We start from the raw sequence: 21,521 nt of genomic DNA, 5'->3' as shown, positions 1-21,521 counted from the left end.
CTGACTTTTGCGCGAATTTTGGACCTCAGTTCTCCATATAAATAGCAAGCTCATGTCTTCATGAATCCACTCCCAGAAGAAGACCGTTTGTCGAAACGCGTTGGAGTTGGAGCGTGTGGCGGGGGACCCCTCTCTTCTCACCCTCATGGGACCTTGCATTATGCATTTAATTGATGACCTTTTGGTAATGGACTGTGCCTCATGATGCTGTATATTCCTTGTTTCGATTGATTTTTCCTGTGCTACATATTATTATCATGCCACAGTAACCAATGGACTTCCAAGATATATATCTATTGCTAGCTTTCAGAATCTGAAGTACTGTTCTAGCATGTTTACTGTGACCTTGTATCTTTATTTGGAATGTAACCTTGCTACCTGCACTTTTATTTGTATAGCTGTTACTTTCTATCTCTATAGGTAGTCAACTTATACCATCTCTCTCTGCCATATTACCAGCCATTTTTCTTTACCTCATCATGTCATGCTATGATTAGGCACTATCAGTCCACACCATTTTGTCTCCCTGGTGATTTGAGGTGTTGGTCTTGGAGTACCCCCTCCATTTTAACATTTCTCCCCCTCTTTTTATATGTTACATTACATTACATTAATAAATTGGTTTACATTTTTGGTATACCTGTGTGCTCTCTATTTGGATACTTTGTTGTGGCTTTCGTATTTAAATTATCCTTTGAGCACCGCTGTCTATCTATACACATGATAGCTATTTGACAGCTTTTGATAACCTTTTTACACAGGCGTGCATGCGGTATTCTGTGTGTTTCTATATACAGTATATTTTATATATATATATACACTTATATTCACATATATTCTATGTATTATACTATATTATTATTTTTGGCTTTTGAAAGTGTATAGAAATACTTATCAAAATAAAATGTCCCCCTGTCCATTACATTATCATGTTAAAGTGAAGTTATTGTTACTAGAAATTTTAAATGTACAAATAGTTGTGAGATTTCTTTCTGCTTTAGCAGTGAATATTTTAGCACTGTTTTCATTGTCAATGCTGATGTGATTAACAGAACCTTCTCATATTATTGTGCTTGTTTTTAGCCATTATTTCAACTAAACATTCTTAAAACACTTGCATGCCTTGCCTTTTATTTAGATCTGTTTCTTGTCTATACTAGCTTGACACTGATGTTCCCTTCAACACTCTTAAAATAGAGAATTGCAAAATAGAATGTAGTTCCAATTAGCACTCATACAAAGTTATAATTACAAGCATATGTTGTTTGCCCTTACAAGCTTTATATAGTGCCGCAGTCACTTTAAATGTTCTTTGTATACATTTAGATTACTAATTTAGCCTTTAAAATAATAGAATGGGTATTTCTTAAGAGGCAGTTGATTAAATGAATAAATATAAAAATGATTTGAGCTACAATGACATTTCTTTGAGGATTTGGGAAAGAGGGAAAATAATACTTCGTAATGATCAAATCCCAGAAATCCAGGATGTGCCGCTAGGATGTTTTAGCATGACTTTTATTATGAACAGATTCTGTACAGAAAGATAATGGAGGTTAAGAGTATAAAAATCCTTCACAGTAGGATTGTTATTACTACTGTATGTTAGGATCAACAAAGGAAAGTTGAAATGTCAATAAGATCTAATTAGAAAGAACCCAAGCTCAAGCTTAATAGGCATTTAGCAAGTCCCTTTATTAGTTTCAATGCATGTTGCTCACTTAACTGCCAACTAAATGCAATCACTAAATCACTGTGTACTGCAATTAAATAAGGAACTGAGATACACACCAGTAATAGCACAGGTACTGTAGCTTCAGATACATCACCAGTATAAAAATAGACATCTTTATTCAATGGCAGCAGTGTGTACTGTATTACATGTGTAGATCAATGCTTTATTCCAGGGGTATCCAACTTATACAATAGTATACCTTAGAGAGTGGAAATAGGTGTAGTACATATATTCTCACAAAATAATCAATATATTGAGCCTTCCAAGAAAGATTATCAGATCTATTGATCATTGATCCGGTTGTGCCTAGAATATCGTATTATGCATAATTTTGGTTTCTTTTTCACATGAATTTGAGTATAACTTCTTATGGTGTATGTTTTCTTTGCTGTAAGTATATGAAAGGACATGATGTATTATTACATTATATACAACATATAGGGTTGTACCATATTAAAACAGTATCCTTAAGAGCGCTAAACCTTGAAATGGAATGAATTGTCAATAAGAGACAGAAAAAACCTATATATGGTATTATATACAGCAAATATCTGTGTTATTAAAATATGTATGTAGATCTTTATTTATATCGTGCCCATGGTTTACTCAGTGCTTTGCAAAAGAGACAATAGAGTACAGGGAATTATAAAGCAATAAGTGCAAAAAGCAAAATCAGAGAAAAGGAAAGGGAATCCCTGACCTGGAGAGCTTACAATCTAAGTGGTATGTTGGGAGATTTACAGAGACAGCAGGTGAGGGAATACGTGCAGTAGATGACATTGCTTGGCCACAATAGTTGGTACGAGTGACTGTGTGTGTGGGACAGTAGCCATGAGTCCAGGCTAATGAAATGCTTTAAATAACAGGTGAGTTTTAAGGTTTGACTTAAAAGTGGGGGTAGAGGGTATTTGGTGTATACTGAGTGTGAGAGTGTTTGTCAGGTAAGAGGCAGTGAGAGTGACACTCTTTAATAAAGGGCTATTTTAAGCCCGAAACACGTTAGAGTATTATTGTACCTCCATGATGTCTATCAATTCATAAAAGTCATTTTTTTAATTGTTGCCTCTGCTTAGCCCCAGATTTTTGGATTTGTTGTGCTCTGTTTTTCCTCATTTGGATTTCTTCTCAGTGAGAGAAAAAGGTTTAAGGTGATAGAGAGCAGAAGAGGTGAAGGGGTGGAAAGGAGACAGATATGGTTAGAGCACAGGAGAGAAGCAGAGGCATAACAAGAGATCAAAGCCTATATGTAGGGAGGATCAGATGAGTGGAGAGCCTTGACGGTAAAGAGGAGAACAATGTAGGTGATCTGAAACTTGATGAGAGATTTAAGGAGGAGATGAGCAAAGAATGTTTTAGGAGCAAGTGAAATTATTTTGAATAGATAACAAAGGAGAAAGCTGTGAGGCAGGGAGGACTGATTGCAGCAAGTTAAGTTAGTTACAATAATCCAGATGGGAGAGCAGTAGATTGACAGAGGAAAGGGCAGATCATGTCAATTTTACAGAGAAAAAGGAATACATTTTAGCCATGCTGTGAATGGAGAAGGAAAAGGAGGAATCAAAAAGTCACTCTAGGCAACAGGATAGATGGTAGTACCAGTGTACTGATTTGAATCCCCAGAGGAAGTGAGATACCTTCACGGAACGCGAAGGGCAAACCAACGCTAGTCTCGGTTCCCTGACAAACCATGTAGGAAGTGATGTCATCTCCGATTAGACACACTTTAGCGTGTAAGATCAGAGGGTAGCGCAGGCACCACAGAGAGATGCCAGGATGGAGCCCATTGTGTGCGACTTGTCTCCAGAAGTCTGCGGTGTTCCAAAATGCTATACCAGACCAGGTTAAATATGTTTTCAGAAAGTAGCTGTGTAGAAACGGAGCACAACCCAGACTGAAGAAAAATAAAGATCAAAAGGTCAAATCCCTTATAAAAAGAATTTATTTAGCTCATGTAGATAGTAATAGGTAAAAATACGCACCTATGCATTTTGTGGGCAAGCACTTTATAAATTTAACAAAATCAACTACAATATCAACTGCACTTGTAATCTTTTGTATATAGGGAAGACTATCAGACCTCTAAAGGTCAGGATTTGTGAACACATTAGTGGAATTCGAAAGGCCCAACAGAATTTGGAAAGAGGCAAAAAGATTAACAACCTGGCACACCACTTTTTAACTCATCATGAGTGGATGGATTTAATTTTAGGGGAATAGAAGTTGTACCGAGGGATCCCAGGAGAGGTGATAGAGATAATCTCCTTTTCCAAAGGAAACAGTTCTGGATCTATACTCTCTGAACAAAAGCACCTGGGGTCTTAATGAAATCATTGAATTGGTTCCCCTTTTAAAGTGATATATCCCCTCCCCATTCTATCCCCGCCACTTCCCTCTCTCTCTTTCTTTAGGCCATAACCAAAGTTTGGGCCTTTATATTTAATGGTGTATTTCCCTATGTATGTGAATACACTAGAGTACAAGTGCCCAATTCTGGGTTTACAAGGCACTTAGTTCTCCCACTAAGATATTTGTATATCAAGACATTTTTCAATGTATATATATATATATATATATATATATATATATATATATATATATATATATATATATATATATATATATATATCACTGTCATTATGGAATATTTATGGATGTGTTGTTGAAACATTCCATTTAAGCTTCCCTCTATTTGTATTAAGATACTTACATTATATATATGAAGACATTCTCTATTGTGTATATCAAGATGGTCAGTTTCTCAATTGTGTATTAAGATCTTTTCCACTGATCCAACCATCTAGTCAAGTATTATTCTCTTGTTTACTAAGACATTTAGATTGTATGTGAAGACATTCTCTACTTTTGGACTTCAAGATGATCTTTTTCTCTATGAAAATTAAGACGCTAATTTTATTGTGAATTAAGACATTCTCAGTTTTCTATTTATAAACTTACATTGCTCTAGTTAAAATTATTGTTGACACTCAATTGTCTATTCAAATTTTAGTAGTCATTTTGCAACAGTTGATATTAAGGTGTTGATCTACACATAAATGCTTTTTTAATCATCTGTTGGTTTAATTGAGTCTAGGATGTGATTACTTCATCCTTGGGCTCTAAGTTTACCACAGTCTTTTAAATATCTTAGTCTAATTAAACATTTTATTAAAATTGATAGTAAATTATTATTTAGTTATTATTATTCTTGTCTATTTCATTATTATATGTTTGTTGGTCGGTTTATTTTACCATTTAATAATTTGTTTAGTGTCAGTTTGTGATATGTACTGTCAATGTTTTATGGTTTTAGTAAGCTTATCTGTTAGGCAATTCATTTTGATTAAACACTAATTGGACGGCTATGAGTTAAAACATCTGGTGAGATTCCCATAGGCTGAAGCATTACTCGGCTCCGGTACTTAAAAGGCGTCTGGGGATCCAAAGACGAACCTGAAGTGTCACGCTGACAGGAAACACGTTAAAATGAGGTCATACACAGCGAAGTAAGATTAGTGACGATGGACTGCGGAAGCTGCCATCTGGGCATACCCACGAGGACTCCGACTGAAAGACTGATCCGGCATCTTAATTCCATCATTAGGGCCGGAACTTTTCTATTTCCTTTCAACAACGAGGACTTTGGAATCGCGGGGCTTCAGTGAATTGAGGCCCAATCCTCTGTGCAATGTGGATGATCAGGATCACTGTGATCCACCTTTATTTTATGTAAGTGTTATATGTTCCATTCATACATATACATTGTATTTCGCTTTACTTATTGTGTCTTTGTTGTTTCTCCTTTGCGCCCGTTTAGTTTTTTGTTGTTTTGTTTTTTTATAAATTAAACAAAAGCAAGAGGGCACGGTTATCAGGGCCATTGGATTGTCACCTATTATGTTCTTCAATTTACTTCTGTGTGACTACTTATTAATTTTAAATAGCGTAAACATTTAAAAATGCAAATATTTGTATTTAACATACAATACTTCAGGGCTCTGGAAAGTTTGGGGTATGTTCAGACATTTTTTCTGTAGCAGGGTACAAAAAGTCCTACATTCCTCAAAATATTGATGGACAACATGTGCATCTGAGATTCTCCCCAAAGAGGCAAAGTTGTTGTCACACAAACAACCAGCGCCAAATTTCATCCTGTCCCCCATTGTGTCATGATCACAATTTTAATAAAATCTTGACTACTGTATATGAGACAGCAGAGACACTGTGGACCATATTTACTAAGCATTTCTACTTCATAAGACACCTTCCAAGTGCATGGTGGTATTCCGGTATCAGAAGATGTCATATGGTATAGCACTACTTTGTAAATATTGACCTGTATCTCCTGTGATTATTGCAGCTCTAGAATTACTGCTCAATTCTGTCCTCACTGTAGCCCCCTAACTTCTATATTATTCAAGACATTGAGCTTAAGCTTCTAAAAGATAACAAAACATATAGTCAGTTAGGATAAGAGTAGAGTGGTAGTTGCTAGAAATATAATATATGAAAGGAGATTCTCTAGAGTGAAGAGAGCTGTGTCTTCTTGACTCTGTGATAGAAGCTCTCCTCCTTTCCAGTACAATTCAAATTCAGTATCCAGAGCCAATAGGTGTTCTGTTGTCCACTTGCTCCACTACTATTGAACTCCCTGTTAAACTCCACACTGTATGCCACTTTAAAAAGGGCCACTTTAAAGATGGACTTCTTTACAAAGCTCAATCGCATTCATTTCAGCTGTGGGGACCCCCTAATTCCGGAGATACTGCTGCTCTGCTATCAGGGATCACGTAATGGCACTTTTCAAAGTGCCTGCGCCCTGGGGGCCAATAGAGCCGTGACATCTTCTGGTGAGGCTTCTTATTGGCCACGTGATTGGGGGCTTTAAGGTTTGCAGAGATACTGACATCCCCTTCAAAGGTCTGTATCGCAGGAAGCACAGTGTTCCTGGGGCTGAAATGAATAGGGTTCAGCCTTAGAGACGCCCTACTTCAATCCCATGTTAGAAAATAATAAATAAAAAAATCTCCTTTTATGACATATGTTACACACTGATTATTTACATACCACTAATTGCAGTAACCTAGTCCCCTCCACTGTGGCTTTCAAATTATAGGATAGAACTGTTTTATAAGCTTAATATTTTAAGTTGGTAGCTAAGAAAAATCACCACTAGTTGTTCACATAAAGTTATATTTTTACCACAATATCACACTATAAATGTGCAAAGAGTTTAGTTTTTGAACAATTTCCCCAAAGTTTTTTTTAAGATTTCCGTGTCCGCAACTGTTTTTACACACATTTACAGCACACTCCTGTGCAGTTCACATTTTTGGTTCAATGTACAGAGTAATCTTCCTCTCCTTATACAACACTGACAATAATTAACCTATACAAACTCTGGTGAGCACCATAGTGTGTCTTATCTCAGAATACTTTTTTATTAATTTAGTGATAGATGCCATGGGCAGGGTTGAGGAAGTAAATAACAACAGATAGATGTAGCCAGATTTCCTGTTTCCAGGGTCACGGGCAAAAAAGTGAGAGCCCGCTGTGCTGAGACAGTGTCTGCAGTGATCGCACTGCGGGCGTCCACGCTTACGAATTGGTTTCCCCCTTCAGCGTTAACCCTCCGGTGCCATGTCCTCCGCGGTCAGGCAGCGATTGCCCTAGACCAGGCGTCTCCAAACATGTCCTTAAGAGCCGCACACAGGTCAGCTTTTATGGATATCCCTGTTTCAGCACAGGTGGCTCAATCAGTGCCTCAGTGCTTGACTGAGCCACTGATTGAGCCACCTGTGCTGAAACAGGGATATCCATAAAAGCTGGACTATGTACGGCTCTTAAGGACATGTTTGGAGACCCCTGCACTAGACAGTTCAACTACATATGTAACTCTAATTGAATACTAATGTTATACTATATTTTTTCTTTCATGATATAAAAATGTATCAATGATCATGTTACATAGTAGATGAGGTTGAAAAAAGACGTACGTCCATCAAGTTCAACCTATGCTAAATTTAGACAACAGATACTTTATCCTATATCTATACTTACTTATTGATCCAGAGGAAGGCAAACAAAAAAACCCATTAAGGGGAAAAATTAATTCCTTCCTGACTCCAAGAATTGGCAATCGGATTAATCCCTGGACCAACATCCTTCCCATGTATACTTATTTGGTATATCCCTGTATACCTTTCCCATCTAAAAAGATGTCCAACCTTTTTTTGAACAAATCTATTGTATCTGCCATCACAGTCTCTATGGGTAATGAATTCCACATTTTAACTGCCCTTATTGTAAAGAACCCTTTCCTTTGTTGTTGGTGAAATTTCCTTTCTTCCAACCTTAAGGGATGGTCCCGAGTCCTTTGTACTGCCCGTGGGATGAATAGTTCTTTTGAAAGCTCCTTGTATTGTCCCTGAATATATTTGTATATAGTTATCATATCCCCTCTTAGACGCCTCTATTCTAATGTAAATAAATCTAATTTAGCTAGCCTCTCCTCATAAGTTAGAATGTCCATCCCCTTTATTAATTTGGTGGCTCTTCTCTGCACTCTCTCTAGTTCCATAATGTCTTTTCTTAGGATTGGTGCCCAAAATTGTACTCCATATTCAAGGTGTGGTCTTACTAATGCTTTGTAAAGGGGCATAATTATGTTTATTTCCCTTCCATCCATTGCCCGTTTGATGCAAGATAAGATCTTGTTTGCCTTTGCAGCTACTGCATGACATTGGGCACTATTGCTAAGCCTGCTGTCTACAAGCACTCCTAAATCCTTCTTCATCAAGGATTCCCCCAATATATCTCCATTTAATTTGTAAGTCACCTTTTTATTCTTGCATCCCAAATGCATAACCTTACATTTATCTGTATTAAACCTCATTTGCCATTTACCTGCCCACGTTTCCAGTCTCTCCAAGTCCTTCTGAAGAGAAATTACATCCTGCTCTGATTCTATTACCTTAAACAATTTAGTATCATCAGCAAAGATGGAGACTTTGCTCTCGATCCCAACCTCAAGGTCATTAATAAACAAGTTAAAAAGCAGGGGTCCCAGTACCGATCCCTGAGGTACTCCACTCACGACTTTAGCCCAACCTGAAAAAGTTCCATTTATGACAACCCTCTGTTGTCTGTCCTTTAACCAGTTTTCAATCCAGGTGCATATATTATTACTGTGTGATTTAACATTAAAGAAGCAGTCCTACTTTGCCCTCCCCACCCCCTTTTAATTATTTAGGTGGGAAGCACTGGGTCTCTGGAGCTGAAGGGCATTTTTTTCAAGCTCTGGCCACCCCATACTTACCGAGATACTAACCGGAGCAGGTATGATGGGAACCTTTTATGAAGGTTTAAATCCCGAGTCACATGGGCCAATAAGAAGCCACAATGAATAATGTTGCATCTTCCTATTGGCCAGTGTGATGCGGGAGATTTAAGCCTCCATTTTGTTTTTCACCCTGAGGAGATTGTAGTGCTGTGTCCTTTCCTGGAAGTATCTCAGGAATCAGGTCACAAGAGCTGGAAATTAATGTTGTTCAGCTTACGAGACCTGCTTACTATATTAAAAAAAACAGAACAGGTAGAACTGCTTCTTTATATGAGAATTTTCCTCTCCTTTTTTTAAGTGAAACTTCTTTGCTGGCACTTACTGAGTTTTGATGGGAAAAATATCTCGGATTGTAACGAAAAACCGTCACGGAAATTACATCACGCTACTGTCATGCGCGGGGACGCGCATGTGCAATACTTACCGTTCTACGCCGCACAGAGGATGTAGGGGACTCTGAGCATGTGCTCGGGACCCCCTGCTTCAGATCCACATAAAAAAACAGGGGGGCAAAATAAAATTGTGCAGAGGGAACTTCACCTTTAAAATTACATACTGTATGCCTGCAATAGTTCAGTGGCCTGCATATTTCTTAAGGGAACCCCAAAACTTTATGTAATGTTTGCAATATTAAATATAACTATATGTAGCGCCTGCCCTTCCAAAATACAGTGTATAGTACACCCATATTATCTAAAGTGAGTACTCTCCCCCTCGTGCCCTGTGGTCAGATAAGGTTCATACTACAAGGATTAAAATGGTGCAATGCAATAAAACAGAGTAAATTATTACTCAAGTGCAGGTCTTTGTTCTTCTAATACAATTACACTGCATCCAAATATTTGCTTGGGTATGTTTTTCCATTAACATTTTTAACGGGGCTGTAATTTTGTTTTTAATGTGGGCTTGCTACACTGATGCTTTTGCATTCCTCCAAACGCTGCTTTCTCCCCTGCTGCAGTGTTACTGCATCCCATGGTGGGAAAGTGGAGGTTCTCTAGTTCTAAAGATGCAGACTTTTTTTAGCTGAATACATACTGTATGCAGATACATGTACCATGTTCATTCTGCAGCACTAAACGAGGAGCAGGCTTCTTGTGTGCATATATTCCATTTAACAACTCAGATTTTTAAGTGTATTGGCTCAATAGTATTGGCCGTGTTTACCCCTTTGGGTGTCCAAGGATGTAGTCACTACTTCATGGGCTCTGGCCCTCTGGAGGCCCCATCATGTAGTGACTACATCATGACCAACTGAGGCGCTTATATCGCTTCCTGCATTCCCATGGAGTGCAGGATGCGATATGCCCAGTGAGGAAACGGACCACTCCTCTACTTCCATTTCCTGTTAAATGGCTCCCCGCGGTCACGACAGCTATTGAAAGCAGTCACGTGACAGCACTATGCAAGAGACGTCATGGCAAAATGACCCCTCCAGCACTCAAAGGGATAATAGTCCATAAATGTTTTAAAATGGTCATCCATGCTAGGACGAATGTATACTAATGTCAGTGACATGTTTAAGGCTTGAAATCTAAGAGCTCAATGCCATGGAAACCTGTGAGGGGTTTTATTGTAAATTAGGATGGGTTTCATTTCTGCTGGCTACTCATTTCTGTGTGATGTTAATGTCTTCATAAAGAGTGTGAATAGGCAAACACCCTTTCTATCCCTCACCTACTTTTCCTGGCTCTCGGATAAAGACAGAGTAGGACAGAGAAAGAGGAATCATTTGATTGAGAGACATTCCCCAATTCAGAGGCCCTGAAGAAAGGGTTTTGTGTTTAATGTCTGAAGAGGACTGAAACAGCTAAATCACACAATTTTCGGCTCTGGGGACCTCCTGGTTTCTGAGTTACTTACTGGCGAAGTTGCTGATATTACTTCCTGTTTTTAAAGGGGATTTATATGGCCGTGCAATAGGAAGCCATACTCATCTTTTTTTCCCCTCCAATTTGCATTTTACTGGATGGGGACCGGAGCTAAAATAGTGCCATTCAGCTTTGGAGGACTCACTAGTTCAAATTTTGTATAAAAAAAAAAAAATAGGGGTAAATAAAAACAAGTAAAGGTGATTGCTGCTTAAAGGGAAATTAGTTACACATTGTTGTTTTTTGGTTTGCTATCAGGAATTGCCCCTTTCTACAGTAAAAGTAATTGTACTTACAGTATTTAATATCTCTACCATATACTGTACTGTATACGTATAGAATTACCAATCAGTAACTTAGGTTTGGGACAAGGTTTATTTCATAACTTTCTGCAAGCAAAATCGATTTGGTACAAAAGTAATTTGAAGATACAGTGCTACCATTCACTTAAGCGAAAGAAAACTTCACTTATGCACTCTATGCTTTATTTGGACAGTGTTATACTTCTAATAGACTGAGTTTCACAGGCATTAGTTAAAAAACACACACAAAACTGAATTTCTGGCAACTGATTAAATACCTATCTGAGTTCTCTGAACTTAAAACTGCGTACGTACTGTAAATGCAGTGTGCATAATGATATTCAAGTGAAAACAGATTGTGTAGTGTTTTAAGCTCAGTATGTACTGTCAACCTTCTGCACTCTTTTAAATAGTTATCATGAGGTATTCTTAATTTGTAACTAATGAAGCTGTGTCTGGCATACTGTACTTCTCTCCAGGTTGCAAAGAGTTATAAATACATTCAACAACTGCTTTAGTGTATGTACTACACAAAAGTGTATACAACCGTTAGTTTAATTTAATCTCCCTTATTCTTTTTCCAAAACGATATTACAAACAAATGTTGTTGATAAAAATGATATGCGTAAAAAAACAAGACAAATACACATTTAAGGCCATCTGCAGGATTAAAATCAAAACTCTTGCATTATTCCACAACAATTTCTACATAATATTTTACATCTTACAAACTTAAATAGGCAATGCACAATGAAAGATCTCTCCGGAGTATGTCACCCTATCGTTTGGTGGACTTGCTGAGTTTGCTGATCGGTGACTGTCGTTGTGGCGTTGGAATTTTGGTAGGCTTGCCTGTTGCAGAGCGTGAACTTGCTCGGGGAGAGGGCCTGCTGCTATTAAGAACAGTCTCTGACATATCCGAATATATTGATTGGATTTCCGATATATCAAAGTCAGAAGCATCACTCCCACGGCGGCTACTCGATCTGCTGCCAGCCTTGCTTCCAGTTCGAGTCGGAGTTTTTCTATAGTCTATGTAAAAAAAGAAGGTGGTATTTTTAACAGTTAACAGATAAACAAATGAATAACTGTGACAACATGTGCTGTTCTGCAGAAACACTGACATGATATCTATTATTTTGCCAGCATGACAATTGTGCTCTTGCTACAGTGTATGAAGAGAATACTTTGTGGTCTTATGAATATATATGCCACCTGCAAAAAATCTATTATTTTCTAGATCAATAAAGCAACTAAGACTATTTCATCTGAGTCCCTAATGCACTGCAAAGCAAACAAACATTCTCTGTGCTACGTTACCCATCAATATGATCTTGAGTAGGTTGTAAATTCAGCATATAAACTGTCTATGGCTATAATCTTTGATATAGAGCTAAACTGTAAAGTTAGCATTGATTTGGTTGTTTGTTTGTTTAATGGATTGGTGCATTAACATCTGGTAATTTGTACTGCAAGACCACAAAGATATTCTGCTTATAAAATAATGTAACCAGAAGATGAGTGCTAATTACTTTTCAATGTGACCACAACAAAGAAAATCCAGTACAAATGGAGGTCACAGATGGTGACCATTAATTTTTCTAATGAAAAAACAGATAGTATAGTATGTGAAACGTTGTAGTAAAAGCTATTAAACAACGGCATGAATTGCAATACTGTCCTCTGGATGGTGTTGGAGTATCATTATTCTAGCTATTAAGCATTCATATACAGTAAGTTGATTTTGTGCTCGTAACTGCATAGTTAGTAGCAAAAACCCAGGGAAACAATGTGTCTGGTCTAAATTGTAGATGTATCCTCTATCTAAGCTACACTAGCATAGCATGTAACATTTAGTATGTGTACTCACTAAAAGTAGAGTTGAAATAACATAGAATCATATCAAAAGGTCTTTAATATGCCAAAACACTACATTGTGACTACGGCATTGTGAATACAGACAGAATACAAGTGTAACTCAATAGTTGCTATTTAACACATCTATAAACTGTACAGCAAATCTACACACAAACACAAGTGAAAACAAATTAGTGGCGGAAAACCATGTGTGGCTATGGATTTTAATCAGCATTATGTTTTGCGGAACAGTGCAAAACAATGAATAGGAAGTTTTGTTTGTCATGGTTGCTCACCTGCAAACTGTGTCCTAACTTTGGTGGCTGCTGTTGTTAATAGGCTAGTGTCCTCTCCAGATTGAAACCCTTTTCCAGATAGATATCCTGGAAGCCTAAGTTTGCTTCCCTGTATCAGAGTTCCCTGTGTGAGATAAACAAAACATGATGTCCTATGAGCCCTTCAACTGGTTAGATTCTTATTACTATCGTTTAATTGTAAAGTGCCAACATATTCCGCAGCGCGGTACAATCGGGTACAGTGTTATATTACAAAAACATAAACAGTTACATATAGGTGAGGAAAAACATGCACATACATATATAGAAAGTAATGAGGGCCCTGCTCCTGAGAGTTTACAATCCAGAGGGAATGAGGGACAATGTTGAAACAAAAGGTAAAGTGGCTGCTCATTGTGGGACGGAGAATGTACATTCAGGGACAACACTCTGTATGCAAATAAACATCAAATGTATTATACAGTAACTGAGGATATGAAGAAAAACATACAGGATTTATGGCTTACAACATTATTCTAAACACACAGTAACCAATATACTGTACAGGAAACAATCACTTTAAAAAATTGCTCATGAATGTGCAATGTTCCACATTATCTTCCAAAACATACAGGACACCTACAAGCTCATATTGAACCCCCAAAATAACAACAACATATATATAAGCATATAAGTGTCACAGAGGAGTGCTACTGAGCATGGCAATATATATTTAAAACCAGAGACAGAACATAAAACACAGACAGAGCTCAGTGCACATCCAGTGAAACTTATACACGGTACAGTGCCTAAATATATATGTATAGATATCTATTAAATAAAATGGTCTTTTAGTTTAACATTTTGGCCAAATTGTTGTAAGCCCCTGAGCCACTACACAGCAGACCACATCATTATCTTTCAAACATTAAAACCTGGATGCTTACCTGGACCAGGTAAACAAATTAATAATAATAAATTGAGATTTGTATACGTATATATATATATATATATATATACACACACACACGCATTATATATATATATATATATATATATATATATATATATATATATATATACATATATATAAAACAAGGGCAGCAGGCACTCTGAAAACAACAATAAACTGATGCTTATCCCATATGCATAAATAGAAAGCAGGTACAGTGGCGGCCGCCTTTATTCTCCTGCGGCCTTTTCCCAGCGATTTTAAAAATCGCGGGCAAATCGCGGGCTGATGGGGGCCGTTTTCGCGCCCGCGGGCATTTCTATTGTTTAGCGCTAAGCGCTTTCATTGTCTAGCGCTATTAGCGCTATCAGCTGATTTTGGGCCGCGCGGAGAAGGCCCGTGAGAGTCGGATAACATCCCCGCATTTTTCCGGGTAAGTCGGAGGATAGGAGGGGCTGCAGCAGTATTACCAGAAATTCATCCGGAAAGAAGAGACAGCACACAGCCAGCTAGAAACGACAATTGTATTGAGGTAACAAAAACCAAGGCACTACAGTACATCCAACGTTTCAGTCAGCTACATGTGACCTTCCTCAGGGTTGTGCGCACATCCCTGAGGAAGGTCACATGTAGCTGACTGAAACGTTTGATGCAGTGCCTTGGTTTATGTTACCTCAATACAATTGTCGTTTCTAGCTGGCTGTGTGCTGTCTCTTCTTTCCGGATGAATTTCTGGTAATACCTGATATATATATTATATATATAATATATATATACCTGGGGCAATCTCCAAAAAGATCCGGGTACATGCTGGGTATAGGCTGGGTACATGCTGCAACATTATTTCACACATTTCTGCAGACAGACTAATGGCCCATTGGATTAGCAGCCGGGGTCCCTGGCAGTTCCGTTCAAACTGAATGGGACTGCCAGGAACCACTGCTGTGTTAATCCGATGGGCCATTAGCCTCTGCAGAAATGTCACTGAAATGTACCCAGCATGTACCTGGCTAGTTTAAGGCAAGTTTTAGAATACTCGTTGGCTCATATATATATATCTATATATATATATAGATATATATAGATATATATAGATATATATATATATACACATACATACATACACACATATACAGAATATATATATATATATATATATATATATATATATATATATATATATATATATATATATATACACACACACATACACACACATACAGTATACACACATTTTACTATAGTACCGACTCCACCATTTATCTTTTCTGGGGTTTTTTGCCACAGGAACTGCTTGAAATCTCAGTTTATTAACAAAAAATAAGTAAACAAAGATTTACCAAAAATAAGTATCCAGAAAAAAATGTTGATGCAATAGTCACCCGTATCTTCCATATATCCTATCTTTTGCTTATTACTGTTTATTATATTTACTTTTACTTCTACACCTATTTAGCTCTGATCTTGTATGGATCACTGTATATAGACATGTACAGGCACAAAACATTCCCTGGGGTGAACAGCTCACAATCTAAAATGTGGTACTAAGGCATAGGGATATAAATTACGTTATCATGGTAACAAGACGCAATGCTGAGTCTCAATGTGGGCTCTCCTATGTGCTACAGGAGATGAGAAAAACAGCTGTGGCCCATCATGTGAACACTTTTGCATGAAGAAGGAAAACGTGCCTTTATTCCAAGATTTTACATATGGAGAATGAATGGGCTATCTTTTGGGAATATGTGGTGTCTTACACCCATGTGTCACAAACTCATACGTTCCAACACAACAGCCCAAAAACTTGCGGTTTAGGAATGAGGTCAACTAGCCACAGTCTGCATTAGTGTCCCATAAAGTCTAAAGTCTGCTCTATTACCTTACCTGTAATTTAAAGGAGCAGCTCATGCAATGTTCTACATGTGTGTGTTTTTTATTTTTTTATTAATCTGTTCTGTAGTATTAGATAATACATACTCATTTTTTTCATTCAACTCTTAAAGCCATTTTTAATTCGTTTTAATATACTGAGCATCCTTTGATGTCTGTAGCAGTGTTTAGCCCACTTCCCCAGCAGTGCAAGATCTTTGTAACACTTTCCTATTAGTGATCATTTGTTGCCAATATTCCCAACAGTTTAAGCTGGAAGCTGTAACAGTAGATAAGGAGCTGCTGTGTTACACTGACTGAAGGATTGATGGAAACTGAAAGGCAGCGATTTAGTCAACCCTAGGAAGCAGGACCGTTGCTGATCGATCAAGGGGAAATTAATTGATCGGCAGCTTAGGTAATTAGTTTTCAATAAAGGTAAATCAAAGGCTGCTTATATTACATATTTTTTTAAGTGCCGGCTGGGCTGCCTCTTTAATGTGAGCAACTATTATATTGTGACTGATAAGGGTGCAGTTAGGCTATCGCTCTCACTGTTCTAGTTCTTCTGTGAATCAATAAAATAACATAATTAACCACAATACACAGTAAAACTCTCTCAACAAAACTCTCAACTTAGCTCTCTCAACAAAACTATTAAGTAAAGAAATGTCATGTGAGATTGTAATGAACTGAGCCCCTTAATATACTGATTGGGGATGTCCAGTTGATATTACAGAAAACTAGGTAAACATGCAAACTTCAAGTCATTTCTCAGCCCAAAAATAATTTGTAGAGTGAGTATTACAAATATCGAAGGGCCTACAGTGAAAAAAAGTCATGTATGTTTGTTGATCAATAAAGAAAAAAAGTTTAAATCACCACGACTAACAATTTAGGAAATCTTAAGATACACTGACCAAGACAATCATATTTCTTATATTACTTATAACTAATGTAGACACTAATGGAAATAATATGAAAAGAACAGAAAGTCCTGCAAAATGTACATTTTGGGAACTAGACAACCAGTCCCAGGTATGTGCTGTCATGTGCCCACTAGTTGTTGAAAGTAATATTCCTAGGCTCTGCTGTAGTCTCTTGGCATTTTTACCATTGTAAAGCAGTGTTTAAATTAAATACCTGGCTGCTTCTAATTATGTATCAAGCTTACTCATTGATTAGGTTTTCTCCCACACCTGATGCATTAGATAACAGGAATTCCTATGCAACAGAAAACTCAGGAATTCCTCAAACCTATTCTTTATAGGGAAATAATGGGGAAATTTGGGAACATACGTGACCAGGACAAATAAATGCACTTTACTATTTGAATCCAGAATATTAAATATCTATTATAGATTGTTATATCATGAACCTCTTTGCAAATGAGATTTTTCAGATTTATAGTATAGCGTTAGGTAAAAAAAGAGGGATGAAATAAAGAATTTATATTGAAGACGAGTATCAGTTAAAAGTGCATTAGTGTGCAAGATACAGCTTGATATGAAATAGTGATAGTGGTTAGTGAACTCATACAACAGCTGTGATTTGGAGAGGTTATTTGACAGTATGCACTGTCTTTACTGTACCTCTGCAGATGCAAGTTGGTATTCTGGGGACTCAGGACTCCTACAAGGAGTTGATGTTTTGCTGTTTGTCAGCCAAGGCTTACCATAATTGCGTGTTAATTGGAGGGGAGTCTGTATGAAACAACGGCAAATCAAAATGTAACAGAACCAATTATTCAAATGATATCACTGTGGGCAGAGATGGGACATCCAGAGTCATACAGAAGAGGGTCACTCACCCCTTAACCTTCTAAGTATGAGTGGTGTATGCACTGCATTGCATTAAGTGGTCTTTGCTCCCCACACCGCAACAGGAGAGGTTGAAATATTTTGGATACATTTTTCATTTAATTTTAATAAACATAAAAAAATACAGGTGACACAGTGGAAAAAAAAATCATCAACATTAGGGCAAACATACTGTAATAGTTTTAGGTTGCTTGGAGCTCTAAGCATGCAATTAATTTACTGGTGCCACTTACCTTCAATGACTGAAGGTAATTTATCAAACACATGTAAATCCAAACATGTTGTTTTAACAGGACTAAGATAATGAGATGTATCTCTAATCAGGAACTCCTTTGACCTTCTCTGATACACATCTAACACCCACGCACAACACCTCCTCAACATCTACTGTAACTTTCTGCAATTGTTTCTCATGTTGTGTGACACATTAAATTATCCCATATATTGTTTTTCCTTGTACAAATGTAACCAAATATGTCAGCTTTCATTGTAACAAAAGCCTGAAGAAGGGACTTTAGTAGTCCCAAAAGTATTCTCTTGTAACATCAGCTAGCCATTAAAAGGCAACATTTTTGCCCTACATATTTTTTTGTAATGAGATAAGTTTCATTCTAAAACGATACTTCACAGGCTACATATTTCTACCAACTAAATTTTCTCAACCGAACATTAAAGTAAATCTACAAAAGTTATGGTTATTTACAACATACAGATGTAGCAAAGCTTATTGCTGCCGCTCGCGCGTTGTGGTGGAATATTCTGTGTTATGTCTGCCAATGGAAACTCGATAACGCAATATGTTGTGTTATCAGCAGGAGCAGTGAAGTTTGCTACATCTGTAGGACTGCTCTAATGGGCATCATTGTGAAATGGCTGAATCCTTTTTTTAAATCCAGTTAATTTACTCATGTATTGATCATAGCTGTTATGTGGCCTTCATTGTATCACTGTTGCATACAGTACACTGATACATACCTTGGGGGTGCTGGTAGCAGTGGCCTGCGAAGGACCGGCCTGTATGTTTGGACTTGAATTGGATCTGATTGGCGATGCACCTCTTGAAGATGGTTGGGATCTGCGACCTTTTGGCCGGAAAGGAGTCATGCTCTGACTGGCCCCATCTGGTAACATAAACTTTTCTCGCAGCTCCATGTTTGTTCTTCCTTTGGCTACAACATGAAAAAAGTGTTAGCATAACTCATTACTCAAAAATCAATGCAGTTTTTGGATAAATTAATTGGATGTGTGGTCGTTATGAGAACTGCATGGCAACGTTACAAGAAAAAAAAAACTAATTGTAAAATGACCCTCGTGTGTGTCAACAACTTATGGGTGGAATTTCTTGACTTTTTATATTTATTTATTACTCATATTGCTTTGCATTTTTATGAATATGATATAGTCCGTAGTGGGTGTATTGCTTTCTTCCAACTTTTTAAATCCCACCAATAAAATGATTTGTGAATGAAATAATTGGTGAGGTGTGTAACGACGCACAATGTGCCTTACCACCCACCTCACTCTTTCATGTTTTACACAAAATGCCACATTTGCAGACTAGGAAAATGGATCACACACAAGCCGTAGCTGCCGTCAGTCTAAAACACAGGTGTGAAACAGGTACACATTATGTGGTAACCTGTGCGCTCTTGAACACAGGTGCAATTTTTAGTAGAATAACGTACTGCAAAGCTAATCAGGCAAAAAATGAGTTAGAGGTAGTCAATCCCACACAGCCAGACAGGAAACAACATTTTATAAACAATTTAACCGTGTAATTGGCTTCCCTAAACAAATCTAAAACATGCTAATAGTAAAGATTTGCCTGCTTCCATTTTTTTTCTTTTTTATTAATGACAAATTGCATTTTCAAGGGCCCTCTCAATGGGGAAGTGTTTGCCAATCAAGTGTGTTCTTCACCTTTAGCTCACACGGTTCTTATCAGATAGCCAATACAATAAGGGTCTGGGAATGGAGGGGACTCGGTCAGGCAAGCAGTTAATAAACACCGTGATGTAATGTCACACAAAACCCTTTCTAGTTTCAGCTCGCCATATTTACAAAGTAACTTGAACACATTTATTTATAAATAATTATAGGTGACAGAGTTGGGTAAAAGCGATATGAATCACTGAGATGGAAACCCTTAAACATGTCACTGTCATTAGTTCACTGTTGTCCCTGGGAGGGATTGCCCCTTTCAGTTCTTGAGTGATAGAAATATATGTGCACATAAATGCTTGTACCTGAAAATCAACAGAAGCTGTAAAAAAGGTCTGCATGTAACTACTATTTCATCTATCTCTCCTCTGACTCCGAAACCCTATCAGAGTTGAGCCCGAAACATAAATAAATAATCATTGCTACAAAAGTTTGACAGATGTTCAAGGATCAAACAAAATACTTCAACAAACCAAAATGTCAAAATATACTTAGAAATGTAGGAACACACAAATGTATTTTATTAAGCAAAAACGCATGCAATATATTATTGAGTCTACTTAATATGAAATGATATAATGGTTGTGAAGAAGTCACATAACCATGCATGCTAACCACAGCTTCATCCAAACCTGCCAGTACCACATAACACCAAATGGAAAAACGCACACATGCAGCACACACAATAAAAACAGTCACGTGTTATGTGAAAGCCAAAGCAGGTGAAAGGAGAAGTGAAATGGAAAGAGATGAAAGAAGGGAAGAGAGATATTTGCCAACCTATAAGAGGCTGAGTAGTAATTGAAGAGTTTGATTCCGAACGTAACATTTTACTTCCATGATGATGAACTAGGAAGAAATGACAGAATACCAGTCATGTAAAATAAGGAAGGATATTTAGTAGGATAATAGGAAAAGTACAGCACTGCCATAAGTACAAACAAATAATAATAAAAATAAATACAGGATATAAACAAAGACAAAGATTTTAAGTATCAAAGTCTAATTAAGTAGTTTTAAACCATTTTTCTGTGAAGCATTGCAATACTGAGAGCCTTGTTGGCTTAGTGGTAGTTTCCAAACAATGTTTTGTTACAATTGAGGAAAGGTTTTAATCACATTAAGCCTGTCTTTCACTCGCTAAAGGCAGCAGAGAAAGCTATGTGAGAGTACAGTGCCAAAGTAAACTGAACATGTCATTGGTTACAACCCTTATTAGCCTTACAGTATATAATGATTGTTTTTTTTCCCTTTTGCCTGAAATGACATAATAAAGAAAGTGTTTTTTTTTGTGGCAGATGATACTTTAATAAAGACCCTACTTGCTCTTTGGTGGAAACTCCTTTAACTTTCCAATTTTTGCCTGTTCTTTGATACATTGCAATTGCCACAGCTCTTCAGAAACTCAAGAAATACAAAGGACACCTCTTACTTTCTAATTCACAGGTTTTCAAGATAAACACACATTAGCATTTACATGTGACTGGTATTAAAGCAGCAGTCCAAGCTGCCATTTAAAAAAAATGGACCCCCTTTAAGATGTGCATCAATACAATCCAC

The 21,521-nt window shown here is 37.3% G+C and overlaps 1 protein-coding gene across 28 annotated transcripts in view; it reads right to left on the bottom strand.

Moving 5' to 3' along the window:
* Nucleotides 1-11,301: 11,301 nt before the first annotated feature.
* DST (dystonin) overlaps nt 11,302-21,521 on the bottom strand; it is a 535,648-nt gene continuing 525,428 nt past the window's right edge. For 19 of the 28 annotated variants that reach the window (XM_075598122.1, XM_075598142.1, XM_075598124.1 and 16 more), the window contains 5 exons: nt 20,742-20,810; nt 18,996-19,189; nt 17,793-17,903; nt 13,401-13,524; nt 11,302-12,279 (listed from right to left, as the gene is read on the bottom strand). In XM_075598122.1, the coding sequence (XP_075454237.1) occupies nt 12,026-12,279; nt 13,401-13,524; nt 17,793-17,903; nt 18,996-19,189; nt 20,742-20,810 (752 nt within the window). In that variant the 3' untranslated portion in view covers nt 11,302-12,025. The remainder of the gene's footprint in view (nt 12,280-13,400; nt 13,525-17,792; nt 17,904-18,995; nt 19,190-20,741; nt 20,811-21,521) is intronic. The other 9 variants (XM_075598128.1, XM_075598152.1, XM_075598147.1 and 6 more) reach the window with 3 other exon arrangements.

The sequence above is a fragment of the Ascaphus truei genome, chromosome 4 (assembly GCF_040206685.1).
Source record: "Ascaphus truei isolate aAscTru1 chromosome 4, aAscTru1.hap1, whole genome shotgun sequence".
NCBI lineage: Eukaryota > Metazoa > Chordata > Amphibia > Anura > Ascaphidae > Ascaphus > Ascaphus truei.
This window is presented reverse-complemented; position numbering and strand designations above follow the sequence as displayed.